We start from the raw sequence: 26,320 nt of genomic DNA, 5'->3' as shown, positions 1-26,320 counted from the left end.
TAACAGTGTTGCTGGTTGGTCACTTTGCTGCTGAATTGGAGTGTTTTCATTTGCATTAAAGATAAATATATACATAAAGGAATACACAATTAAGCTAATTTCTTATCGTAATACTTCTGTATCGTCTGAATTAGCCTCAAGCGTCTGTTCCCTTGTGGTTTAAAGTTTTTTCGCCTGTCATTATAGAGACCATCCATCCATCCATCCATTATCTACACAATGCTTAATCATCATTAGGGACACAGGGGGCTGGACCCTCGACAGGTCGCTATTCAGCTCTACATATACAGACAAACAATCACACTCGCATTCACACAATTTAGAGTTATCAATTAACCTGAGGATGTTTTTGGACTGTGGGAGGCAGCCGGAGAGACCACTTTAGTCAAAATGAGTTTCTGTTCATTTTCCAAATTATATTAGGTATATATTCTAGCAGGAATATCAAGGATTTCAATGTTAATATCTCTCATGCCTCTTAATGTCAGCATGCCTCTAAGTCAGTATCGATTGTCAAAATAGGTTACATAATGGTGATTGATCTTATGACCCACTGACAAAATTATATGTAAATCTATACATATAGATTTACATATAAACAATAACAAAGAGTGGAGGATGCTGATGCCGTTTGAAAAAAATTCTCATCTGCAACACTACCAGATTTTAGGCAAAAGAAATCATTCACTGCATTACTATACACATTTCAGTCACTGTGGTACTAGGAGGCCTCTTGAGCGAATGGGCCACACTAAGCTACTACAAAAAATACTACTAGATGGGTTTTTATAGCAGACATATCCTGGTGCCAGTACAGGGACCTCTAGCATCAAAGGGGTTTAAGATTATGAGGGGCATTTTCTGCCTTTATTTAAATAGCTGACAAATGTGGAGAGACAGAGAGAAGAGATGATGTGCAACAAAAGTTAACCTAATCTAAAACCATGGACGTTGCAGTTGCATGGCATCAGCTTTAAATCCCCCCCATTAACTACTAGTAGTGGTTTAATGTAATGTAGTTTTACATTATGGGATGTATTCTGAATATTTTACAACATTTGTACCATCTTCATGGCCAATGCATAAGTTGCTTCATGTTGCCTTGGAAACCTACAGTTTTGTTTTGCCATCTGAATATTGCAGCAGACACATTAAATTTGCTTTACTAAAAAAAAAAAAAACAACAGAAATTCAACATGTTGTCAGAACTACAATGTCTTATTTGCAAGCAAAAGGAAGGCTAAAATTTAACTCTAACCTACACACTGTACACAGAGACCTGTAAATAAAAACAGACTTGTTTTCATTAAGGATTTGTCAGTGTGGCTATTTAAAAGTTAAAGGAGGGTGCAGTAAAAATTCAAAACAATATTTAAAATATTACAATAAACAATGTAACAGATACATTATTTTAGTCTAGACATTGCTCTAATGTCATTTCGTATTACATATTACATATTCACAAAAATCACTTTGTTGACAGGTATGCTAACACAAGAAAGGAAAACTTAATACAGGCAATGTACACATTAAAATACATTATGCAATTTCCAAGCTATATACAGACTAAATAGCACAGTTAACATACATTATCCAATCAATAAACTAACATGTATAGTTATAAAAAGACAGTATACAGGCTGTCCGGGTCTTGAGTTGTGGGCAGTTTATTTTGACCATTTTGTTTTGACCATCTTTACTTTCTGCCTCTGTCTGTTTCCCTCCCTTCTGACTTCCCTGATCTGTTTTACCTGCATCATGTGAGTCACTTGTGTCTTTCTCCTAATTAGTTTCCTTGTGTATATATAGTTTTGCATTTTCCTTTGTTCACCATTTTGGTTCTATCATCAGTTTTGTGTTTATGCATTTGGAAGCATTACCATTTTGAGACGAAAAGACGAAAGACATTGCTCCTGTGTCTGATATACTGAGCTCTGTAGTGTCCCCCAGACTGGAGGACTTAAAAGAGGGCTATGCTGAGGGTATGAGGGATCTGCAAGTTTACCACCCCATTTTGTGGTCCTTGAAAAGAATAAGCCCTGATGGCTAGGTATTGTTCACTGCCATCTGTTCCAAGACTGCTTTGTGGATGCACCAAACCAGACCGTGATGAATGTGCACAGCAAGGGTTTGATGATTGTGGTATAGAAGTGGCTCAACACCTCCAACAGCAGACTGTATGTACCCAGTTGCTGCAGAAAATGCATTTTCTACTGGTCCTTCACTCACTTTAGGTTTTGAGAAATGGTAGGTCCCAGAAGCTGTTGGATATTGTGAAGGCTAATTCCTTTACGTGGACATAGAAAAGGTTTGCTGGAGAATTGAGAACTTTCTACTGTGTTTGGGCTCTATCAGTGGAAAGCCTGTACAAATCAAACCATCTTCATAGAGAGACAGTGGTTTCTTCAATGATAAATGTTTAAATGATGAACTATTAAGGTGTGGATCACAGATGATAGCTTCTCATCTGAACAAGCATTTTTTAAGCACTCTTTGTTCTCCTTGCATGTGCTCCACAATACAAACAGTTCACATTGTCACAAATTTTGGGCTGCGTGTGAATGTCTGTCGATGGGTCTGTCCACCCTCACAGATTTGGGTGGCTGATGAAATATACATCACAGTTACTCATGCAGATGTGGATGCATGTATAGAAAGCATGAATTGGTGTAACTGTTTCACAGCCCCTTTCACAGTAGTAAAACCCATTCATGTTTTCACCTAGGTCTTTGCTTCCCTCAGTGGGAGGGGTGATGTCTAGATGTCTGCAGAGACTCTCAGTTATCCAAGTCATAGTAATCCTAAGAACTTCAGCACAAAGCAGGCAGACTTCTTGTTTAGGTTCTTGAAGAGGCTTCTTCAGTTGTAATTGACTGACGGAGAGTTTCAGATGGGTATAGTTACTCCAGCTCACACGACTACTTAATGAGCCAGGACTCGTGCCTCAAATGTGAATAGTTGTGAAACCAGGTACAAGTGGTCTTCAAGAACCTAAAAGAGAAGTCCAAAGAAGTCCATAGATGTACTTGATATCTTGCGACTCAGCACATTGATGCATGGTCATTAGCTAAAATCTGTTTTTCAGCTTGTCAGAGTAGTTTTTTTTACGCACTCCAATCTCCATTGTTAATAGCTGTGTCTGTCAAGCAATTTTGAAGCAAACTTATTAAAATGTGAATTCGGCAAGTTTTTTTTTCAACTACTTTCAAGCAAATAAACTCACCTGCATAGTGTTTCATGTTTCATGCTAGCTGGAAGCAAAGACATTAAAAGAAGCAGAGACAGCTGATCAGTCATGTGAATTAAATGTTTGCTACATTAAAACTTAAACACCAATAAAAGATATTTCCACCTGTCTTTAAGTCTTTTTTTTAAAAAAAAGTCTGAAAAAAGCTTTCAGAAGTTGTTTTGTTTTCACATTTTGCCTTCTCCATTAGTATTGTTCATCAATGCTTCAAAATGCACAGAAAAAACATTATAAAAACATGACTAGTGAGTTCCTTGTCTGATTGACAGGGCTCTACACCCTCTTTTCTACGTATCTATCTCGACCTGACAAAGCTGTTTCAGTTTAGTTGTGGACTGTGGTAAATCTGGTCAGTAGTATGTGCAGAAGATCTTGGTTGGAACACACATCTTCACAAAAACTGATGTAAGAGGTCACTGTGTCCATCAGTTCATCCAGTTACAGGTTCAAACTATTCCAGTCATTGCAGTCAAAACGCTCTTGCAGTTCCATTTCACGTCACTGCTCTATGTTTTTTTTTTACTATATGTTGATACAGCGGAGCCCCATTTCCCAGAGATATATACAAAAGTCAATGCAATATGACTCCATCAATGGATGTGGCATTGAAATCATCTTTTCTTCAGATGTTTGATAATTACATCAGCCAGTTGACAGAAATGCCAGATCCATACAATCTTATACAAAGAATTACAAAGCCTTGACCAAGATACATGACAGATGTAGGACTCTTAACAATCAAAGTATTCTGCCTTCCATAACTTGCATTAAAGTGTCTCGGTGTGATCTAATAGTTCCATCTCAAAATACAGTGGGTACGGAAAGTATTCAGAGCCCTTGAAATTTTCACACTCTGTGTCATTGCAGCCATTTGCCAAAATAAAATAAAAAATCATTTTATTTCTCATTAATGTAGACTCAGCACCCCATCTTGAAATTTTTGCAAATTTATTAAAAAAGAAAAACTGAAATATCACATGGTCACAAGTATTCAGACCCTTTGCAGCGACATTCATATTTAACTCACATGCTGTCCATTTCTTCTGATTCTCCTCGAGATGGTTCTGCTTCTTTATTGGAGTCCAGCGGTGTTTAATTAAACTGATTGGACTTGATTAGGAAAGGCACACACCTGTCTATATAAGACCTTACAGCTCACAGTGCATGTCAGAGCAAATGAGAATCATGAGGTCGAAGGAACTGCCCAAGGAGCTCAGAGACAGAATTGTGGCAAGGCACAGATCTGGCCAAGGTTACAAAAGAATTTCTGCAGCACTCAAGGTTCCTAAGAGCACAGTGGCCTACATAATCCTCAAATGGAAGAAGTTTGGGACGACCACAACTCTTCTTAGACCTGGCCGTCCAGCCAAACTGAGCAATCGTGGGAGAAGAGCCTTGGTGAGAGGTAAAGAAGAACCCAAAGATCACTGTGGCTGAGCTCCAGAGATGCAGTTGGGAGATAGGAGAAAGTTCCACAAAGTCAACTATCACTGCAGCCCTCCACCAGTTGGGGCTTTATGGCAGAGTGGCCCGACGGAAGCCTCTCCTCAGTGCAAGACACATGAAAGCCCGCACAGAGTTTGCCAAAAAACACATGAAAGACTCCCAGACTATGAGAGATAAGATTCTCTGGTCTGATGAGACCAAGATTGAACCTTTTGGTGTTAATTCTAAGCGGTATGTGTGGAGAAAACCAGGCACTTCTCATCACCTGCCCAATACAATCCCTACAGTGAAACATGGTGGTGGAAGCATCATGTTGTGGGGGTGTTTTTCAGCTGCAGGGACAGGACGACTGGTTGCAATTGAAGGAAGGATGAATGCGGCCAAGTACAGAGATATCCTGGAGGAAAACCTCTTCCAGAGTGCTCAGGACCTCAGATTGGGCCGAAGGTTCACCTTTCAACAGGACAATGACCCTAAGCACACAGCTAAAATAACAAAGGAGTTGCTTCAGAACAACTCTGTGACCGTTCTTGACTGGCCCAGCCAGAGCCCTGACCTAAACCCAATTGAGCATCTCTGGAGAGACCTCAAAATGGCTGTCCACCAACGTTCACCATCCAACCTGACAGAACTGGAGAGGATCTGCAAGGAAGAATGGCAGAGGATCCCCAAATCCAGGTGTGAAAAACTTGTTGCGTCATTCCCAAGAAGACTCATGGCTTTACTAGCTGAAAAGGGTGCTTCTACTCAATACTGAGCAAAGGGTCTGAATACTTATGACATTATGACATGCCTTGTAACTCGCCATTAAACCACCAACCTGTTGACTGAAGTAGGTGGCATATGATCACTCCATTTTGTATGGAAAAAGACTCACATGTTAGTCTTTGTCAAGCTGACTTCTACAAAGAAAACCCAGCTATGTCAAACATGCTTCATAGTACAGCCCTCTGACAGCTTTCACTTGTATGAGTCTGTCTTTCATCATGGTTTCACTGTTTTGATCGTGTCTTACACCTTTGGCTTCAAAGTCAGTGATGCAAACACTTTATCCACATTCCTATTAGTATTTCCTCCTGAATATAGTGTTACTATTTAATGTCAACAGATCTGCTGAATTTAGATTAGGGGAATAGGCCATGCAGTATCATCTTTCTGCCCAGGCAACTAAGACCATGGTTATAGTCTCTTGTGGGTACATACAGCTGCAAAGACCAGAGGCACAAAACAGCTGTTATTGTACCCCTTTAGTCCACTTGGTTTCCACTTGAAGGACATGTTCCATTTAAGTGCAGTAGATCGGCGTCTACATATTCTGCGCATGCATGTTATTGCTGTTGTAGTGTAGTAGCTGCATGGACGTAATTTTAGACTGCACATGGATGTCCACAAAGAGGTCCATGTGGACTCTGGTGAACTTAGGGCAAATGATGAAATGTATGCTATTCTGACCCTATTAAAGGTCAGCTACACCCAAGTTCTGCTGGAAGTCTCTCTAACCATATAGCAGCTCTTGGGAGACTGAAAAAATGTTCTTCAGATTCCTGTTCATCCTGTTACATAACACTGTAGCTGCTTCTCTGTGTGCCTGTGTACAATAAATGAGTTTGGCTAAGGTACAGAAGGAAGGCACAGAGGCAGGATTGATATCAGGTGTCACACTCAGTGCCAGTCTGCCCTGCAGGTGTCTGTCCGGGCAGATGGAGTCTCAGTATAATGAGCCACATCTAGAGTGTCACAGAAAGCTGTGTAGCCAGCTCAAGGGCAAACTCACAAGGACACAACTGCAGCTCATCCACGGCGAGTCAAACTCTCCTCTAAAGCTCTACTTTGTCACAAAGTTTTGGCTGTTACTCGTTGGACTTTATGGTCTTTGAACAACATATTTAATTTGAGTTGCACTGCTAGTAAAATCGACTGTTAAAACAGTATTATACTGAATTAAAATCCCCATTGAGTGTAAATCAAAGTGTAAATATTACTTTGAAAGTGTTTTTCAATATATATTGCTATGTAAAAATTATGTTTTTGCAATATGTAGAAAAAAGATTCAAACTTTACTGAATTAAACTCTAAGGTGTTACAGGAATATGTATATTTTAAAATACTGTAGGGATCTTACCAAAACATGATTTAATAGATGAATAATATTAACTACTTACTCCTCTATTCTTAACCCTGCAATGTCTTGCAGGAAAGTTTCTGTTTAAGTATTTGGAAAGGATGGTAAAAACTGTGTGCTCTGTAAGTGCATAATTTTAAACTGTTACCATTTCTCCTGGATTAGTATTGCTTTTTATATAAAAATCGAACCAAAAACATAAAGCTTACAACTTTAGTTTTTTTTTTTTTTGGTTGATCTGCAACTATTTTATGAATACAGTATTGTTTCAGTATTATTTAAAAATGAAAACTCTGAATTACTAGTTTCAGCTGCAATATTAGTATTTTCTGCAGTGCTTTGATAAAAAAAATATCTCTGCATAAAAATGGAGAAATATGTAAAATAACTGAAAAATTGTTCAATAATTTAAAAAAAAGTTGGTTTCATTAAAACCAATGTTAGGCCAGCAATGAAAGGGTAGTCACCAGTTTCTGACAGAAGCCTCTCTTGCAGCACATCTAAAACTGATGAGATGCCAATCTGACGTGGAGAAAGATGACCTGTTTGTCAGAACTAACAGCCATTAGGAGCTGCTGTCAGACTCTTCGTTTCCCCACTGGAAAAATAACTGGACAGATGTTTTCATGGATAGAACTTTCTTTACAGCCCCATGCAGAGATACCTCTCACAGTGTTGAAGTGAGCGTCAAAATGTATGCAGTACTCATCATTTGCGCGAGATTAGACAATAGGCCAAGTGATGTATGAGGCATAATAATGCAATAACACACTAAATCTGAACTGACAGCAGCTTAAATAACTAATAGTCCTTTTGAGTCCTGAGGACAGCTAAGATGGAACAAACTATTTAACTACAGCTAATAGTGTGATAGTGTGAGAGCTCTCCTGTCTAAGGTGAAGAAAAGTACCCAGTGTGACCTGCTGTTAGATCTTGATTGGTTCTTTCACTATGAAAGGAATCATTTCTGATTAACAAGACTGTCCTGTCAGGGAAAAAGAATTTTGATTACATTCATCATTGGTGTGTATTGTTATTCTTTAAGTTTTTAGTCAACTTTTGTTTTGTGGAGATTTTGTTCTGTAGCCTAATAGATTTGAAATTGTGAAGCAAAGTGAGTATGTTGGGACATTTTGGCACACAAACTGTGTATTAAGCACGCTTTGTGATGTCTTTAGACCAATACCAGTATACCCAAATGCAGAAAAATCCTCTCCTAAATCATTCTGCACAACTCAAAGTACTGCTGTTTGTTAATCTCAGCATGACTTTGGACTGTGGGAGGAAGCAGTAGTACCTGGGGAGAACCCACACAGGGACAGCGAGAACAAGCAAACCCCATATAGAAAGAACACAGGTAGAGATTAGTACCTAGGAATTTCTATCTGTGGGGTGACAGTGCTAGCCCATGATTCAATATTTTAATAATAATACTAGCATAATAATCAATGTAATAATAATCAATATAATAATAATAATAATAATAATAATAATAATAATGTCATGCCCTCTGCCGTTTCTCATTGGCAGCGCCTCCCATGTGGACATGAAGGAGGTGTGTGTGTGTGGAATGTGTGCAGGTTCAGGTCACTGAGTAATGACCTGACTGAGGACACTTATGGTGGGGAGTGGCTCACCTGCCAGCCGTTATCTTTCACCATAACAGCTGAGCACAAACCACCACTCAACATTGACCTGTTGGAACTACTCCAGTCAGACAAGTGTCAATATTCTGCTCTTGCTTTGTTTGCCCCGGGTCTAAAGGCCTCTACACACTGTGTGATTTTAACAATCTTTTAAGTTCACAACTTGCGACACTGTATGACATGAATCCAATAATCTTTGGCCATAATGGGAAGTTTGTTGTGTGCAGATTGCACGATGAAAATCCAAGCTGAATTGCAGCTTACGATGTACATAAGTCGACGTCAATATGCACTAAGTCTGTGCGATCCATCCATGAAAAATAAACAATGGAAGCATAAACGGAGTACCTACAATCACAGGGAAACTAGCAAAACATGAAGAGATTTCATTTTTGTTTAATACCATGAACTAAGTGTTGTGGCCACTATTTACAGCAGTGTTTCTGTGCATTTGCTAGCTGTTAGTAGGGCTGGGCGATATGACAATAGATATCGTCTGGACAATAGAAAATGTCTATCGTTTTATGTGAAGATCCTATCATTTATATCGCAGTGTTGCAAAACACGCTTTCCGGCAGTATTTTAGCGACTTTCTTGCTAAATCTAGCGACTTTCCAAAGCATCCTAGCGACTTTTTTTGTCAAAAGCGACTAGCGACAAATCTAGCGACTTTTTCTGCTGTTTTGGAGACACTGACAGGAAAACTCGGATCATTCTGCAGTTACTGTTTTCAACGAGCAGCAGGTGCTGCTGTGAGCTCCTCCCCGTCCCAAAGCACAGGCTGTCAGTCCAGTAACCCTGCAGCAGTCCCAGTGTCTGATTAGAGGACACATCACTCCGTGGCCAGACGGCAGATGAATCGCGCATGCGCAAAGTCACTACAGATCTCATCCAGACTTACGGAGTGGGATATAAATGAAAATGTTTCTTCACTGTCGTACTAAAATAAACCACACCATTTATCCTCTAGTACAAAAACATATTATTGGTGTTTTATAATTACTTTTTGATCTCTTCCACAACGTTATTCCTCTCTCCTACAACGTTGATTACAATTTCATGCAAACTGGGAAATATGCCAATTAGGCGATGACGTCATTTAGCGACTTCTAGCAACTTTTAGGACAGCCAACAGCTACTTTCCTTACTGAGGAGTTGGCAACACTGCACGCGGCTAAATCATAAACAGCTATGGAGGAAGACGGTGGACTCGACTCAGAAGAACAATCTAAACAACAAGATGACGAACAACCAGCTCAAACCAACGAGCTTGTACCTAAAAGAGGGGGAACTTCTGTCATATGGCGGTGGTTTGGATTTAAAAAGACCGACAAGGATCAGACTACCATACTTTGTAAGATATGCCGCTGCCCGGTCCCAACAACAGACTCGAGCACGAGTAACTGTTTTTATCACCTGAAAAATATGCTATATTGTGATGTATATTGTATCGGGATATAAAATTTTGGTCATATCGCCCAGCCCTAGCTGCTAGTGTTAGGTTACTAACCTGGAAGCTGCAATTCCACCGCTATATCCTTCCATACTTCGTCCTTTTTTGTCCAGTTGTAGTACGAGCTGGAGGACATGTCAAAAAGCCAGGGCTTCTGCTGCCACAGCTCTATTAGGCTGTCTTCTTTGTTAAAATCCCACATACTTGTTTTGATGTGTTTTGCCATTGTCGCTGCAACTCATCTATTTGGGTTTAGCGCCAGTGTCACGCTTATCAGTACGTCATTTCATACTGCATTTCTACTGGTTTGCTAGTTGTCGTAGGTCGCAGCAGCAGTCACACCGTGAGACAATCATCCCAATTTTCTGACAGTCAGAATTTTATCGCAGCTTGTCTTGGGTCGCAAGACCATGACAACAACCGTCCTTGGATCTTGGACCACCGATTAAGAGCCATGGCCAAAGATATCTCCACGATTCTCTCATGATTGCTATCTTTCGTCCGGGACAGCGGAAAATTGCACTGTGTTTAGTGGCGTTAACACGCATTCTCTTCTGCTTCAGTTCTGTCACTCCCTACCAGCTTCTCCTGCCTTTCACTGAAGCCTCACTACTTCCTTGCGTCACCAGACCTGGTCTACCTGCAATCCCGCCACCGATTCCCTTCCAGCCTCCCAAATTCATGCCAGGCCACACAACTCCTCCGCCAACATTCCCTCTAACCCTCTCTGCTATTCACGCTGTTAGCTAAGTAAAATTTTGCATTCGAGCGTCTATCTGTGCTGAATGAAGTTTTGCTTTTGAGCTGTCTGTCTCTGTCCATAAATCTAGGCAGAGGGGCAATGAAACACACAGCGGAGTCCAAAGGATGGAGGTGAGAATGGACAATCGTCTCTCAGTTGATGAGCTGGCAGAGAGTGAGGTCTGTGGTAGGGTTTTATTGAGTAAATAAGGGATGACTTCCAGACATCCCAGAAACTAAAACAGTACGAAAACAGCTGGCTGAGTGGAGGGGGTCTGAAGCAGGGTTAAAGCTAAATAAAAGAGTCCAAAACCAGCAACACAGTCTGGAGGGCAGTCCAAAGACAAGAATATCTGATGGCATCGTCCCAGCAGGTGGATGACAAGCTTGTTAGGCAGGCAGGACCACTCTGGAGTGCAGAAATGGGAATTGAACACTTTGGAGGGTCGGCTGGAGGTCAATGGCAGGGGAGACAGAACCCTTTGGGAGGCTGAGCTGAAAGCCAGAAAACTAAGAATAAATTGTGTATGTGCCTCTGTGGTACAGTTAGATGTATGACTGTTATGATTCTGTATAAATAAGCATATTTTGGAAGAGCCACGTATGACCTACATCAGCAATTGTTTGTCTACTTTCTTTATAAAGCTGTCCATACCAGGTCGTTCAGGACCAGTATGGAAGAAGAACACATCAAATCTGAAGTGTTTGTGGAGAAGCACATATGACACAAAAACCTCTCTCCTCTCTATCACCAACTACTGCCATAAAGGTAGAGAGATTTTTTACTCTGTGCATTTATATGGTTCCTTGGTCTTGTTTTTCTTATTATTAAATGTATGTGCTTGCATTTTTAATTACGTTACAAATGTACTTTCATGTAGCCTAACGTCTTCAATTTTTAAGGTTATCCTTATGTTTGCACCTTTTATTATTATCTGAGGAACCATATGAGATAAACATATTGGCCCGATTTCACATTCAGGTCTTAAATAAAACTAGGACTAAACTAATCTGGTTTAAATTAATCCATGCTAATCCAGTTGATTTCTGAGATGTTATTTAACTTCAGATTAACTAGTTCGAGACTACAGAGTCTCAGACTAAGGTAAACAAGGACAACTCAGATCATGTTTTGGAAGCCGAACCAGATTAACAATGTGCTCATGGTGCAAAGGTGAGGGTACTCTGAAAACCTGGGGTGGAATATTCCAGTATAAGTTTTAGCAGTGTGTGCAACTGGAGTGTGACCCTTGATCGAGAATGGAGAAAGGAAAAAGAAAGCGTTAAAAAGACTTCAGTGAAAGCGAGAAGACACCTAAAGAAAATTATTTCAAAGTACTCCATAACTGAAAACAAACATCAAGATTCTGGAGTCTATCCCAGCTGACTTGGGGCAAAGGCAGGGGACACCCTGGACAGGTCACCAGTCTGTCGCAGGGCTACAGACAAACAAGCCCACTTGCATTCACACCTACGGGCAATTTAGGATAATCAATTAACCTCAGTATATTTTTGGACTGTGGGAGGAAGCTGGAGTGCCCAGAGAAAGAGGAAGAACATGCAAACTCCATGGAGAAAGATCCCGGGAAAGCGGGGCACGAAGTCTGTAAATATAAATTATATTTAACTAATTGGGGGGTGAGTGGGCAAATATAAATAAAATTCCATACATACCACATGATACCAATGAATTTGCCTGCACCAGAACTGCACCATCTAATAAAATTGTGCCCCAACTGTAATTCTTTGCCTGAGAGAGCAGCAGCACGCAAGCGATACGTCAAATACACCAAGTGATGCAATGACACACTAAATCTAAACTAATTGCAGCTTATCAAAGTGTCCAAATAATTAAGAGTTCAATTGATTTCTGATTTCTTAAACAGTGAAACTGAAAGCTCAGAAGTAAACCAAAGCACAGCCAAGATGTAACAAATTTACCTGCGTCTGATAATCTGTGACAGATCCTCTGACGTGGTGAAAAGTACACAGTGTGACTTGCTGTTAACCCTTTAGGGACTGCAATTTTAAAGGTTCGCCAGTACATACATTTGTATTTTTGTTCATTCTGATGTCATTTCTTGGAATATCTTCAAATCCCTAATATCCCTAGAATCCTTACAACTTTATCTAAAATGGTATACATATAAATAAACCAAAAACATTAGGTAAAGATGTTCAAATTGTGTTATAAATAAGAAAATACATAAATCGGAAATGTTTTTTTTAAATTATAATTACTAAATATGCACACAAAACCCATTGATCGAAATGATTTCCACATGTAGAAAAATAAATAAGAAATTTCTGAACACACCAGTAGTGATTTACACAAAATACCTATTTTAGTTTTTGAGAGATGAACATTTTTGTGTAAAAACTGCAGACGCGTTTTTTTAGTTTGATCACTACTGCAGAACTAAGGCAACACTGAACATAGAAACTTGAACAAAATATTTTTTCAACAATATTGTTTCAACTATATTGGTTCATTCATTCAACATTCATCATTTATTGAACTATATTACATACACACAATCTCTCACTAAATCACACGACTTTCTCTCACCTAATCAAACTGCTCTCCCTAAATCACACACTCTACAGTACCCAACTCTCCCTATCACAATTGTAATCAATCAGTCTATCTATCTATCAATCTATCAATCTATCAATCAATCAATCTCGAGCTCTCTCACTATACCTCCTGCTCTTTCCAACCTACTCGCCACAAAGGTCCTTTTGGCGCCACACAGTGGTGGCGCGGAAAAATTCCCGGGGTAATCACTCGAGTTTTTTTTTTTAACATGTTGTAATGACGTAAATCATGTCACTTGAAAGACGGAAGTCTGTGCTTTTAGCAGCAAAAAGAATGAGCATTTTAGCTAATGTGGTTTTTGAGTTATATCAGTTTAAGCAGACCTATGTAGACAACGCGGGGGGCGGGGCCGCCCGTGGGATGTCCGTCCCTTGAGGGTTAAATCCTAATTGATCCTTTTTCTATATCAGAGATGAAAATTTAAACTAATTACTGAAGTTACTGCTGTTGTTCAATGCATAAATTCATGTAGCACTCTCTCTTTGAAGACACTTGTGGATCCTGCCACTGTATGATGCTCTGGGTATGGAATAAACTAAGAGAAAAAGGTCCTAACAGTTTGAAACTAAACTGCCATTCTGTGACAACCCACTTGTCTAATATGAAGACATCTAAGTCTACACAGTGTGACTTGCCACTGCATATATAATTACAAGAATTAATAAAGTTACTGGCACTGTTGTCCCACTTGCACTGCATGCACTCTGCCTGTTTTTACTGCAGTAACATTTTATGATCCTAGACATTTTATTTTGTAGCCCAGTAGATTTGAAATTGTAGAGCAGAGTGCTTGGGGAAGGCGCACTGTGGTTTTGGCACACAAACTGTGTATTAAGCTGTGATGTTATCGGACCAATACTGATGCTGAAATGTGGGGAAAAAAGCCCTCTATAAATCACGTCACACAACTCAAAGTGCATCTGTGCCTATCTGTAAATTTGATGGTGCAGTTCAGGTTTGTGCCATGTTAAAAGCGATAGTGACGTGCTACTCAGTTGTTGGCAATTTTTACAAAAATGTGATTAGGGTCATCATCCAGACATGAAGCTGACACAATAAGTTGCCATCAGTTTAACAGAATGGAGTTCACATCTGAAAGGGACTGAAGCTTGCAACATTAATTCTGTCTGAGCATAGCATTTGACATTATTTACGCCTTTACGTATTTTCACCTTCCTGTGTTCTAAAGTAATCTCAACCTGACATTGCTTCTCCTCATGATTTTATCTGTATTGGTTGTGTTTTACAGTGATTGTCCTATTAACCATGAACTGTTTGACAGTGATTTCCTCCTTTGCTACCTTTTAATTCTCATTTTTCAGGTCTTACACAAAACACACAGCAAAGGACCGCCATCACATCTAAAGACACTATGTAAACATAGCAGCCAGATCACGTTTGTTAATGTAACAGCAAAATTGAATGAATTAATAAGTAGCAACGATATAACATTTTGCACAGAAACCCAAAAGTAGTACTTCCTATAAACTGGGTTTACTTTAATTGTTTGTATATAGATATGTCAGTGCTTAACTATGTTCAATTTATTTTTTTAAAGAACTACTGTACATTTTTCACACCTGATTTCCAACCTGTCACAGTAACGAAGTAGTAAAGAGGAACCAAATCATTTTCTTTTACCATGTGAGACAATGAATACCTCACAATACTTAGTACTGATTGTGGCATATATTAAAGCTGTTAATTACATAGGTGTGTGGGTTTACGATGCAGTTCTGTGTTTGTGTTGCCCTGAGGTACAGCGGAATGTGTCAAACAGTGAAACAGAGGTGGCATTGATCTACAGCAGCTTTATGGGTTCAGCTGCAGCAGCTGTGCTCTGCATTATTCTTTCCTTTATCATACAGGGTTTCAGTGCTGCTGAAGTCAATAAGTCTCCAGACTTAACAACTGGGTGCTCAAATGCTCACAGCCACTTAGTACCGAAGAGGAGTACTTACTACCCAGTTGTTAAGCCTGGAGAATGTTATGTTCAAATATATATTCCACTGTGGTAAAATCTAAGTAGATGTTTTGAAGACTGAAAATTCATATGGGAAAATGGAAGTGTATGCCTTTGAGAGGTTCGTAGCCAGAGTGGAAATATTTAAACTTTACTGCTTTATATTTTTATGTCTTGCCTATTATTATCAATAATGCTCTCCTAGCTTCCATCGCAAATTGACATCTTGACTACAAATAGTATTCTTTGTCCAAACAAAAATTCCAAAAACAAAATGTAAATATTAAAACGTAAACTAAAATTTACTTAATCAGCTAATCATTAAAGACTCACAGTTTCCCATTCAAAAACATTATTAGACTTTTTTGAGATTAACACAACTTTAAGGAGGTTCAAGAATGGATGAGAGGCGTGAAGAGGACATCTACACTTTTGTTTGTACTAGACAACTCAGTGTGGTTTTCATCCAGCTGTGAGGTGGAGTGTGTGTGGAGCTTAAATGGCATCAGATCGATGTGAATCTAAAGTTTCAGAAGCCTGAGCCCCCACTGGGGATCACACTGAGGGCTGAGGAAAGACTGGACAATTGACGAGCGGCTACTCTTACCTTTATTATAGCCTCCAGCTCATTGTAGGACACACATGGGTGTTTTTGCAGGAAGGCTGCCTTTTCTGCTGTGATTGTGATCTTTTGGTTATCTTCAAAGGGTTGCTCCAGTGCCCGGAACACCAAGCCCCCTGCCACAAGGTACGCCACCACCACAACAAACACTGCTAGTACCGTCTTCAATTTCATCATGGTGAAAGGGGCTGAGCCATCAGCCACCGCCTCCATGTTGGCCACCATGGTAGTGGGACGAGGGGAGACAGAGAGCCGTGGCAAAGCACAACCCATTGGATTCTGCATCGTGGCCACACTGGCCTGCACTAAGCTGGACTGAAGCATACCTGGTTGCACCTTCTTCGGGGGAACCAGGTTGGTCTGGACTGCCACTGAAACAGAAGAAAAATGAAGAAGAGTGTGAGGTCACCATACACTGTGTCATCAATGTTTCCCCTGATGGTCAAAGGACATGGAAAGTCAGAAAGGTATGTGCCATGGTCTTTCTGTGACATGATAGGTTTGGCAGGCAGACCACCAGCGCTCACTGATGGGGCAGGAACACTGATTACAGCCTTTGAAGAGTCAACAAGAGTGACCCCTGCACTGGGGAATATAAAAGCCTACTCACGCATGTAGCAGGAACACATCATACTTTATAAGTCTTTACAGTAGCTTGTGGGTAATAGCTGGGAATGCCGTCAATGATGCGGGTATCGTAATGACATATGGGGACAACTACAGATGCATTATGTAGAGAAAATGGATCTATTGACACAAGAAGGAATATTACTAAAACATGATGAGTGCCCATCTCAATCTCTCCATACATTTCAGTGTAAACAGAGAGATAACACAGGGAGCGCATGGAACGCTAATGGCACCACACAAAGCTTGTTTAAAGCCCTGCCAAAAGAGGTGCAGAAGCGTGTAACCCGGGTGATAAAACTCTAGTTCTAAATATAAAATAAATAAATCCTCCATTCCCGTTTTCCATAACTGTTTTGTCAAATGCGTAATGACGTCATACGTCATGCTGTGCGTCCCGTCACGTGACGGCGTGCGGCCAGTCGGGTTGTTTTATACCCGGAAGGCACTCGCGGGCCGGGAGCTTTGAGAGGAGGACGCATTGGGAATATTTGCTGCAAGGAGCCAACTACCGGAGCCGCCAGGCATCGTGTGGAGTCACGGGTGTTGTTTAAACAAGGAATCGGCCAGGTGATGGCGAGCTAGACCCAAAGAATTCTAGGCCCACACTGCCTGAAGAACCCTGGAGCTTGAACTGAAGTGAACTGAACTGGACCTCCTGCACCTCCTCCACCTGGTTGGGCTGGTAGGAGGCTCCTTTAAGGCAGCCGTCCCTTCCTTTTCATTCTTTGCCTCGCAACCAAATCGTTCAAACTTAACAAACCTGTACAATTCACCCCCCTTCCATGGACACCTACCGCTCCCTCTGGACACCTAATTCATGAACTATTGTTGCGTTAAATGCCATCTCGGCAAAGGCTTTGGACTCATTGTGTTGTGGGAAGTCCTACGTGGACACTCAATGTTGCACATCAGATTGTAACTTGGAAGTGACACTTATTATGAATTTATTGTGTTTTCCCATATGAATGGCCATTCAAGTTATTGTTAAATGGTTGTATGTCATGTTGTCTAAATATAATGTACTGGTACCACTTAATATTTAATCTTGTGTCCAGTCTCCTTTTCTCCGCTCCTATAGCTGAACTTAGGATCTTCTGAACTCTAGCCCAACCCAATTAATAATTTACTGCAAATTAGTACCAATACAGTGCTAAAGGTAGCGGCATATAGGCTACAAGTGTCTGAACAATGTGGTTGGCCTTATGAAGTACAACTGGCCGCTATTCTCAGAACATTTTGTCCATCATGTAGAAGAAATTGTTGAAAAAAACATTAGACATAAGAACAATGCAGACATTTGTTTGACAAACTGACTCAATTGCATTTAGGAGAACTGACCAAACAAAAGAAGAATCAAGACAAGACTTAAGCTCCATTAGTAACAGCAGTAGAAGCTCAAACTCCGAGCCCCGAGAAGCCAACCATCTATACTCCTGAGATACCTCAAGTTACAGGTCAACTATGGGTCCAACAAAGGCCAGAACAACCATCACCGGCTCCAGTGACAACTACACTGCCACCTATCCACGTGCATGTTAATGAACTAACTACAGTCCTGGTCACCACTATTGGCACCCTTTCCTTTTGTTGTATAACTTGTACAATATCTTCAGAAACAAATGGAAATGTATCAAAATCATATTATCAATTTTTTTTTATTCAGATGTCCAAAGCAATTTAACAAAAAGTAAAAAAATATTATTTTTCAACTTACATGTTGTCATTTTCCAGAGGAAATAGAAAAAAAAATGACACGGACAGTAATAAAGGCACCGGTCCTTAATATTTGGTTGCACACCCTTTGGCAGTGATGATTGCCTCCAAACGCTTCTTGCAGCCATCTATAATGTTCTTGCACTTCTCAGCTGGTATTTTCTCCCACCATTACGTTGCATTTTGTTCAAGCTCTTGCCCCAATGGCAGATTTCAGCTCATGCTATAGATTTTCAATGGGATTGAGATCAGGACTCATTGCTGGCCAGTTTAAAACAGTCTATTTTTTTCCTTTTCAACCATTCCTGCTTGCTTTTTGATGTGTGCTTTGGGTTTTTATCTTGCTGAAGAACCCATGATTTTCAACGCAAACCTAGTGTGCTTATACTGGATAGTATATTTCGCTCTAAAATTCGTCGGCAGTCCTCTGATTTCATGATTCCTGTGATACGGTCAAGACCTCCAGTAACAGATGGAGCAAAGCAGTCTCACAATATTATGGATCCTCCACCATGCTTAACTGTTGGTAGGGTGTTCTTTTCCTTGTGTGCTTCTTTGCACTATCTGTAAACAAATTGTTGGTATGCATCGCCAAAAAGCTTGATTTTTGTTTCGTTTGGTTTTTCCAGGTACTCTTTGACAAAGATCAGTCGTTCCTTTTTATGTCTTTTCTTCAGCAATGGGGTCTTCCTTGGCCGTCGCCCATGAAGGTCTGCTTGGTTTAGTGTGCGGCGTATGGTACGTGCTGAAACCATTACCCTAGATTGCTCCAAGTCAGCCTTCAGGTCTTTGGATGTTTTACGTTGTGTTTGTTCCACAGTTCACACCAACCTTCGAAGACTTCTCTCATTAATTTTCCTCTTTCCCCCATGTCCAGGCAGGTTCTTGACAATTCCATGCTTAGTAAACTTCTTAGTAACATTGCACACTGTTGAAACAGGGATACCAAGGTCCTTGGAGATGGCCTTGTACCTTTTAGAAGTTTTGTGTTTGCAAATAATAAGACTTCTGATGTCCTCAGACAGCTCTTTTGTCTTCACCATTGTGACAAAGGAACAGGGAACAACATGTGGCTTTTAAAAACATTAAAGTCATCATTCAATAGCTAATTTATGTCATGTGGGCACTGACAGTTTATCACCTGGTGATTCTAATTTCTGATTAATGGCAGCTTAGTCAAAATGGCTTTTTTCCCACACTGATTTAAAGGGTGCCAATACAAATGTCACAGCACAATCTTTCAATTTTCCTATTTTTCCTCCTATTGCTTTTTTTTTAATTGTTGTTTTATTATTTGCTGTTCAGTGTTAAGAGTCTTCTGTAGAACAAAGCTGTTTCACTAGATTCACTTTTTCAGGAGATATTCTACATTATGTATTTAAATTTCATGGGTGTCAATAATGGTGACCAGGACTGTAGGAGTACAGGAAATGATTATCTGAGCTACACAATGCAAGGAAGAAGAAGACCAACGCAGAGACAGGGGAGACCCTGAAGAGGAGTATGGAGGGGTCCTCCCAAGCGGTTATACAAGCATTCACAGTCTGCCTCTGCTCTTAACCAGGATCCAACAGATAATGAATATTGGGGTTGTAGACAGATAGGCCATCGCAGACAGGATTCCACAACGAATCTGTGGTGGGATACACTCATAGCCAAGGGCCCTATAAACCCATTCAATTCAATTCAATTCAATTCAATTCAATTCAGTTCAATTCAATTCAGTTCAATTGAGTTCAACTCAATTCAAGTCAATTCAATTAAATTCTTTTCAATTCAATTCATCCATCCATTCTCTATACACCGCTTTATCCTCACTAGGGTCGCGGGGGGGTGCTGGAGCCTATCCCAGCTGACTCGGGCGAAGGCCGGGGACACCCTGGACAGGTCGCCAGTCTGTCGCAGGCTCAATTCAATTCAATTCAATTCAATTAACAGGATGAATGGAGATCAAAGATCGATTGCCTGCTCCCAAGTAGAGGCCATAACCAAAACCCCATGGCCACAAACAGTTGGGCAAAAGCTCTTTTCTGGGCTGGATAGAGCTGATCATGGATTTGTGACTACACTCTCAAAACAGCACCGCTGCAAGCACTTTAGGGTAGGTTTAACCCAGTCAGTATTAATTGTCGTTGTCTTTGCTTTACTACATTGTTTTTCATACATCTGAAACACTGTATGTTTATTTTTGTTTTTTTTCATCTATGTGTGGGACAATGGATGAAATTAGTCAAGTGCTAAATCTGGCGTATTTACTGCAAGCTTGTGTAAACTATTATTAGATTGTGTGTTTATGAATATGCACTGCCCCGTTCAAATTAATTAAATAAAATAAACGATCAGTGAAAGTGATTTCTGTAGAAAAAGTGTGAATGAAAAAATTTAAGAAGGGATTTTATAGGGTGAACATTTGAGGTTATTTTGCAGAGTGGCAGGGAATGGAATTACTGGTCCTGTAAAGTACATGTATGGAAATTAGGGGGGAAAATGAACTTAAAGAAAAATAAATAAATAATAAACAAGCAACATAAAACAAAATGATGGAAAAACCAAAAGAAAGTTGTCAAGATGCTCAAGGATGAAGAACGTTTTTTCGAAAAAAAAGGAAAAAATCTCTATTGCGAAATAAATAGAATAAAAGAAAATAAGAATGAAAATGATTTGTGCATAAACAAGAGCAAACATCAAAACACAGAGTAGAACAACTAGCACAATTTCAACTATACGACACAATGCACAGCAATGCAAAGACAAGTCTTCTGAAAGAGCTAAGAAATCAGAAATGATTGAAATTTAAATGACCAAATCAATCTCATTTATGGGTTTTGTAAGTTTTTTCATTATATAACTGCTTGCCTATTGTTAGATGGCATTTAATATTTTTGCTGTTCTGTTATTAAAGACAGCATGTAGCGTGTGAATCCCACTGCATAGGTGAGTCAAAGCTGAGGACAAAGTGGCAGAGGAGCCTTCAGAGGAGGAAGTGAGGCCAAGGCTGAGGTCTCATACCACAGACAAATAAAGCCACACTTCACTCTTCATAAACAAAGGCTTTGAGAAGTGCATTTAATGTGGTAATCTAAATCAATGGGTAAGAAACTGCCCATGAAAATTACCAAACTGTAACTAACCCTGCCTATGGCACCTCCATTGAGCAGTCAGGTGAAAAAAAAAACAACAAACTCCACAGCATAATCTTTGGAGCTGCTAGGACAGTGACCAAATTGAAACACTTGTGATTTAAGGTCCACTATTTGAACTGGCAAACATCAATGAAGAAACCGCATTGTTTCTTTAAAGTGAAATATTAAATCATCAAAGAAACTAATAGGATTGGAGGCATTTCCATGTGTTAACTTGTCTCTGATCCTTTGTTTTCTGTAAGTCCTTTCACTGAGAGCATGCCAAGTTTCACATCTTCCCACTCTTTCTAACCCTTCTATAGATCACTGCATGTGCATCTAAAACGCATTCTGACCATACTAGCGCAGACATCATTTTCTGCTCTTATGTAACTTAAAGACAAAATGGATTACCGTAAACTGGGTATGCAATTTGTGTTGATTTCCAAATTATTCTAAGTGCTATCCTGCCATCCTCCAGCTCCACCCAAGTTACACGCACTGATGCACAACCTGTTGCCTAGCAGAAGGTAACAGTTTGGCTCTCATCCAGAGACGCGAGATGGGGATCAGAAATGAAGAAATATGGCCATATTTAAAAAAAAAAATCAGTTACATGTTATATTAGGATAGCTACTTTGAAACTCCAGAACACTGTTATTATTTTGTGATACAGTATGTCCTGTCAAAAAGTGTTCTATATGTTTTGTTTTGTATTCTTGTGACATGCAGCTACATCAGCTTCTGAAAATGTCACTTGTTGACTCCTGCGTTATCAACTGTTTTGTTCTCATGATGGCTTAATTTCTTTTTCATTTTTCAACTCATCCATAATCAGAGATTCTTTGATCTACTCGTCCAGTATTGCAGGTTGTGAATTAATGGCATGATGAAAAATAACTGAAATTTCAGATATTTTTCTTTCTTTGTACTTGAGATGCTGTGGTTCAAGCACAGTTTCAAATAAACACTGAATACCATTACATAGCTTCCAAAAAAAATGTGAAAGCCCTCTGATTCATCTGCATTTTGCTGGAAGATGTATGAAGAGCCTTGTCATTGGTAGACCACATGATTATTTAGTTAAACAAAACAATAACTGTCAGATTTAATGACAAAAATAATAACAGATGTATTTTTAAACCTATGATTATAGGCTTATTGGAATTTTCATTGTTCGGAAATACTATTTAGACAGGAAGTCTTTGTTTAATTTCAACTCATTTGCTTTACAGAGCTTTTCACTGCATCTCATGGTACTGTTGCTAGATTTCATCTCATTGGTGTCCCTCATTAAGTGTTAATCTACTAAAACCAACATATTGCTAAATATCACACCTTCTGCAGTGTTCCTGCAATGCTTCTTGTTATAATTTCACACATTTCCTAAGCAAAAAGTTGTTTGTTTTTTAAATTATTTGAACAGAATTCTCAAAATTAAAACCAACCACCTCACCTAACCAGAGAACTAGCAAGTGTCCCTACTATGTCATACATAGACCTATCTACACTATGTACTTCTGTTCTTGGTTTACTGTGTCTAGAATGATAATGCCTACATTGATGTGTTTGGCTGTTGGTTTGTCTGTGTTTTTCCTTTGCTTCTATACAGTATATTAAGGGATTTATTTTTGAGATTGTGTCTAAGCAATGACAGCGGTGGAAGCTAATGGGAATCCAAATAAGCAAACCAACAAACAGTAACACTGATTTGACTTTAGTGTGAATGTTGATTAGCTTTCAGTGGCTGACAGCAGAGAAAAACAAAAGTTTTTTTTTTTTTTTAACATTTCCGTAATTCATCCACAGAACAAAAAGGCAATTATGTAACCGTGTTAGGGGGAATCGTGATGGCTGTGCAAAAAAATGAATTGTCACCAAGTACACCTATGAAACAAATAGAATCGACCGCTTTGATTTATGTAACCAATCAGCTGCATTATGTACAGAAATGCACTTTCTTTGCACTGCTCTTATGCAGATGCTGCATGGCGCTTCAGAAATCAAAGAATTAATGGTGTGGGACCAAAACTTGAAAATGTGAAAGGGGTCGTCACCGGTGCTGAATATAAATCAGATGACAGACTACAACAGCTGGGTTAACATGTGCTGTTGCTGAAGCTGTAGGTGAACGTGACACACATGCACTATTTGGAGGCATCTACCTCGGTGGTTGATGAGGTAATGTTTGAGCCCAGCCTCTACACTGCATTATACTAAAGCTTCTGCTGACTGACACCCTCTGGCTGGATCTTCATGCAAGTCCTTCTTGTGGTCATATTTAGCCTTTCTTCGCTCTGAATCCCAGGTATTCTATCAACACAGGTTTCCATCCTGTCTGGAGCACTGTACGCCACGAGAAGAAGGCTGCAGCATTCTCCCATAGTAAACTTCAGCACGAAGCAATGGCCTGTATTGTAGCATATTTATCTGGAAAGTTCATTTCTGGTCAGATTTAATGTGTAATTAGCAAGCCTTCATGAGCTGCCAAGTTGAAACAATCACATAGGCCAAGTAGAGAACAGCTTCAGTGACATTTTATATCAAGACAATGTAGCTACTGCAGAATCGAAAGGGGAATTACAACATGATAGGCGAATTTGCTTTAAGACACAGTCTTTACGGGGATATTATAAAACACAAATTGATGGTCTAACCTGGTGGAGGGTTCGTATTCCCTGGTTTTCTTGGATTCTCAGTCGGAAACTTCATCTTGATTTTTCTGTCTCTGCTCTTCGTGGAAATAAATGTCGTTTAATCTCTCGGAGCGGTTTCAGTCGATTCCGACCACTTTAACCGAGATAGGATGGAGAACGGCAAGGAGTAAAAACACATTATCCGCAGCGCGTGGTTCTGCTCTGGTGGCTGAATGGCTGGTTGGATGAAGCTTATCTTCTCTTTTCACCAAAGGCGATCTTCAGAAGCGCACCCCCACTGGTACCGCATCACCGTCTGCATTGTGCAGCCAAACAGTAAACATGAGGGACACAAGCAGCGGGAGACGATACTCCACTGAAGAATGCAACGTTTACATTGTGGCTGTTGTTTTTTTCCTTCCTATTTTGCGTCAACGTCAAGATGCAGCTGAACAGCGACTATGCACTGCGGTTTGTCAAGATTCACCACTCCCAGACGCAGCGCTGCTTCGTGTGTTTTGGTTGGGTCTCTCATGCTGTGGCGTACCGGTGTGGGCAAGCGTCTACGTGTGAGACAGGGCGTCAGTGTACTGAGAGAAGAAGGAAAGAGGAGATAGCAAAAGGAAAGGAAAGGAGACAGAGGGACAAATGAAGAACTACAGCAAGCACAATATGTTCAAGTGTCCATGTTGGCACCATATAACTGTTTTTGTGAAATACATTTTAAAATATATAAAACTATGAAGTCTGATATTCGTTTGAAAATGCTTTAATTCTTTTCACATATGTATTCCAGGTGTTTAACACCTTTGCCATGAGTCAAATACAAACCCTGTACTGTAGTGTTTCTGAGCAGGCACTCCTTGTCTTGCGCAGGAGTTTGAATTTTACGTTGCCTTGCTGAAAAAAAAAATCAGGCTTAATTTACTCAGTTTTATTTTGTCAAGTATTTGCACAAAATAAATTTATTTAAAGTCAAATTGAAAAAAAATTGTTGACTGAACTAAGATTTTTTTGAGTAAAACAAAACAGATTTTGTCAAGTAATTTTTCCTCAACAACTACGAGTAAATTCAAGTCATATTTCTTTAGCAACTTCAACTGAGCCCATTTGAAATGTTCTTGAGTAAATTGTGCTTGCTATCATTGATTTTTTTTTGAGCTCATTCAAATCAATTAAATTGCTTAATGACTAAAAAATAAATTCAGTCTAATTGAATGAAATGTATTTAGTTTTGGGTAATTCACCATCAACAAATTCAATAGTCAAAGAATCGACCACAAAATGATGATGTAAAAACAAAATATCTTTTATTAACCAAGTCAAATGCTGTAATGGCAGGAACTGCTAATGTGCAAATGCATAACAGCAATACATAATCCAAGAGTCTGGGTTTGTTCTCAAAAGACCACTGAATTATTCTGCTAGGCTTTCATATGCTAATAAGGTGTTTTTCCCTCTTAGTTTAAGTTTGCATATTTTTGACAATGAAAAAGAAAACAAAAAAAACATGGTATATTGCCATCCCATATTGTTATTATGCACTTTGATGCTATTTTTCATGAAGACATCAATGCATCGACATATAACGACAACATCAACAACATGCAACTGTGAAAATGTGCCAGTACATCATCTTTACAAACACGGTAAGCAACAGAAACAATTCAGTTGGCTCAAATACTTGTTTGAATAAATCTATTATTTCAAAATACAGACGTACATGTCCACATCACCCATGTAAACCTATACCCTTGACACAACCTAATCTTTAGGCACCTGGTATGAACAGAAACCCAAATACATTTTTTTGGACAAGAATAAAATTTCACATTCTGTTAACATAAATTCTGGCACACATTTAAGTGCAGCCTTTAAAATAATAAAACAAATTAAGTGTTCCTGATCTGAGACCAGATTTGTTCTCAATAAGAAGTCCCAGTAATGTAACTATGATTATCCTTTTTTATCTATCTCTACCATCCATAGCAAACCCATCAGTAACAAAAAAAACATAAGCCATACAGCAGCATTATTCATTAACAGAAAAACTCAAAACAAACCATGGCAGAACGGTCCACAGGAAGGAAAACAAAAGACATAGATCTCCTGGCTCTGATGCAACACACTGCAGAGACTTCCAAAAAATAAAAATAAAATAAATGTTAAACAAAATAAAATACTTTGCATGCAAGCAAAAATGACTTGGAGAATATTAAGGTGTTGTCCTGGAAGAGGAGAATAAACAACCCAAGTGGTGACTCTTTGTTGCTGCCCTATCAGGTAGAATAGGCTGGTTATAAGTAAATTTAGTGTGTTATATTCAACTGTGTCTGTGCAAATACTGTCCTCGTACTCGTTTCAGCATTTGACACCACTT

At 39.5% G+C, this 26,320-nt stretch overlaps 1 protein-coding gene across 1 annotated transcript in view; it reads right to left on the bottom strand.

The window, feature by feature from the left end:
- kcnk10a (potassium channel, subfamily K, member 10a) overlaps positions 1-24,606 on the bottom strand; it is a 35,670-nt gene extending 11,064 nt beyond the window's left edge. The window contains exons 1-2 of the mRNA XM_022206704.2: positions 23,962-24,606; positions 15,825-16,210 (exon numbers count right to left, since the gene is read on the bottom strand). Of these exons, the coding sequence (XP_022062396.2) occupies positions 15,825-16,210; positions 23,962-24,016 (441 nt within the window). The 5' untranslated portion in view covers positions 24,017-24,606. The remainder of the gene's footprint in view (positions 1-15,824; positions 16,211-23,961) is intronic.
- Between the last annotated feature and the right edge of the window lie 1,714 nt (positions 24,607-26,320).

The sequence above is a fragment of the Acanthochromis polyacanthus genome, chromosome 16 (assembly GCF_021347895.1).
Source record: "Acanthochromis polyacanthus isolate Apoly-LR-REF ecotype Palm Island chromosome 16, KAUST_Apoly_ChrSc, whole genome shotgun sequence".
Classification (NCBI taxonomy): domain Eukaryota; kingdom Metazoa; phylum Chordata; class Actinopteri; family Pomacentridae; genus Acanthochromis; species Acanthochromis polyacanthus.
The sequence above is the reverse complement of the archived record's forward strand: the minus strand, read 5'-3'. Positions and strand labels throughout refer to the sequence as shown.